General features: G+C 39.4%; 1 protein-coding gene across 2 annotated transcripts in view; it reads left to right on the forward strand.

The window, feature by feature from the left end:
- Window positions 1–1,284: 1,284 nt before the first annotated feature.
- The window catches only part of kcnk3a (potassium channel, subfamily K, member 3a), a 45,875-nt gene continuing 44,990 nt past the window's right edge, over window positions 1,285–2,169 (forward strand). For both annotated transcript variants that reach the window (XR_009931005.1, XM_062468334.1), the window contains exon 1: window positions 1,285–1,664. Coding sequence is in view for 1 of the 2 variants with exons in the window: in XM_062468334.1 (XP_062324318.1) it covers window positions 1,382–1,664 (283 nt within the window). In the remaining variant the exon portion in view is untranslated. The remainder of the gene's footprint in view (window positions 1,665–2,169) is intronic.

The raw sequence follows: 2,169 nt of genomic DNA on the forward strand, positions 1-2,169 counted from the left end.
GCCTGAAATTAATTATTTTCATGAACTGATTGACAAAGTTTAGGCTGTGGCAATGAAGTTAAGGTTAGTAGTTAGATAGACTTTTGATTTAAGTAAGGGGAGTGCCGAACATGTTCTGTCGCTGTTTGACTTCCTACAGTTGTGTAAACTAGATGTTTTTGTAGTGTCTCGCATAGGCTACAGCCTTGCAGTGAGCAACACTGGTTTGAAACCACAGGTAATGATAATTTCACCCACAAATCGTTTACTTGTAATGTAATGTCATAATAAATCCTACAACGAAAATGTATTTATGAGGAATGTTTATTTTAACGATTGAAAACAGATGCATCATAGACCACTGTAGTAGCTATGTGTTGCCCGGGCAACAGAGGCTAATGTCATGATGCTAATACTTCAGTGACACAGTAGACTACTGTTTCCGAAAGTAGATGTACTTCCTTAATAAAATCAGCTTATATTGTACATTACACGTCACAATTGTGTGTCATATCACAAAGTAAAATTAGTAAATAGTTATCACCCTGGCCTCTTTGCTTGTGGCGTTTCTGCAGCTGCCTTGCAGTAAAGCAGTTAGCTTAGCTATCTCCCAGAAGTTAACGAGCTGCTAAACTAATGTTCTGCTAGAGGTAGTCACGGGAGTTTTCGTGACGTTAGTGACGTAAGTAACGTCATTGACTGTGGCTAGCAAGTTACCAAGTTAATTTCCACTTAAACCATGCAACGGAACGTAAATCCCAATAGAAGCAACTCAATCGCTACCAAGACGAAACTTTTGACACCTAGGTTGTCTATGCAGGCCAAATATTGACTGAGTTTTAGGGGGGCAAAAAGAATAAAAATAATAATAATATATATGTGAGAGAACAAAGGTTGTGCTCTCGCCGAAGGCTTGAGCACACCCAATAAATAAATATAAATGTGAGAGAACAAAGGTTGTGCCCTTGCCGAAGGCAAAGCACACCCAATAACAACTGCAGCTGTGGTAGTAAAATTAAGGCATAGTCGCAAACATTAGATTTCGAGCATAATTCTATATTATATGGACGTTACAACAGGTAAATCGTTGTTCCAAATGTAGAAGTTTAAGAACTGCGATGCAAATCTCACACACGTAAAACCATACACAAAATACGCTGGCGCCTGCACACACACACACACACACGCGCGTGGCGGAAGATGGGGGCTGGCACATGAAAGGGGGTGGTGCTGAACGAACAGCTCCAAGAGAAAAATTTACGCCTCGACGAATAAAGTCATCAGATATCTCTCGGCGTGCCACTGTCCCTCTCAGTAGAGCCAGCCTAGCCATGAACCAGCCAAGTTCTCCATCCTCCAGATCTGCGTTTAAACTTTTGGAAAACATCTAATCACCCTGACCATGAAGAGACAAAACGTGAGGACCCTTGCCCTCATCATCTGTACGTTCACGTATTTGTTAGTTGGCGCGGCTGTTTTCGATGCTTTGGAATCTCAAAAAGAGAAGGCTCAGAAGATTAAACTGGATGAAAGAAAACTCGATCTTATGGACAAGTACAATCTGACTAAAGAAAACTTCACTGAACTTGAGGGGGTTGTATTGCAGCTTAAGCCCCACAAAGGCGGGGTACAGTGGAAATTTGCTGGGTCTTTTTACTTCGCTATCACAGTGATCACGACAATAGGTAAGGTCATCCTATGTGACACAACTCTTTATGAATGTTGTTGTTTATAACATATCCTACACCGATGCAGTTGTGTAGGTAAGGATAATAATAATAATCATAATAATGGTTGTGTAAGCCTTCAGTCATTATAGTAGGAAGCTTATCTTAATTTCCTCCTTGGTTTAAGATCGGACTTGTCAAATATAACAGTTAAATTGGTTATGGAAAAACTTCGATAGAAAATTCTATATAATTTTTTTTTTTGCGAAACAGTTTATAGAGCCTGGATGGAGTTCACACACGTAAATAACTAGAACAACCCGTTTTATAAAGAGACAGAAGCACAAACATTCATCTTGATTGGACTAACTCTTTCTGGACAAACAGTTTAGACAAAGTAAATATGAACATGAGCAGGTCATCATAATAATTTCCAAGCGACAACAGGAACAATTGCTGCAGGGTTTTGTTCCATAAAATGACTCAGCTGAAGCAGCACAAACTTATTTTCTTATTCTAAATA

The sequence above is a fragment of the Osmerus eperlanus genome, chromosome 8 (assembly GCF_963692335.1).
Source record: "Osmerus eperlanus chromosome 8, fOsmEpe2.1, whole genome shotgun sequence".
NCBI lineage: Eukaryota > Metazoa > Chordata > Actinopteri > Osmeriformes > Osmeridae > Osmerus > Osmerus eperlanus.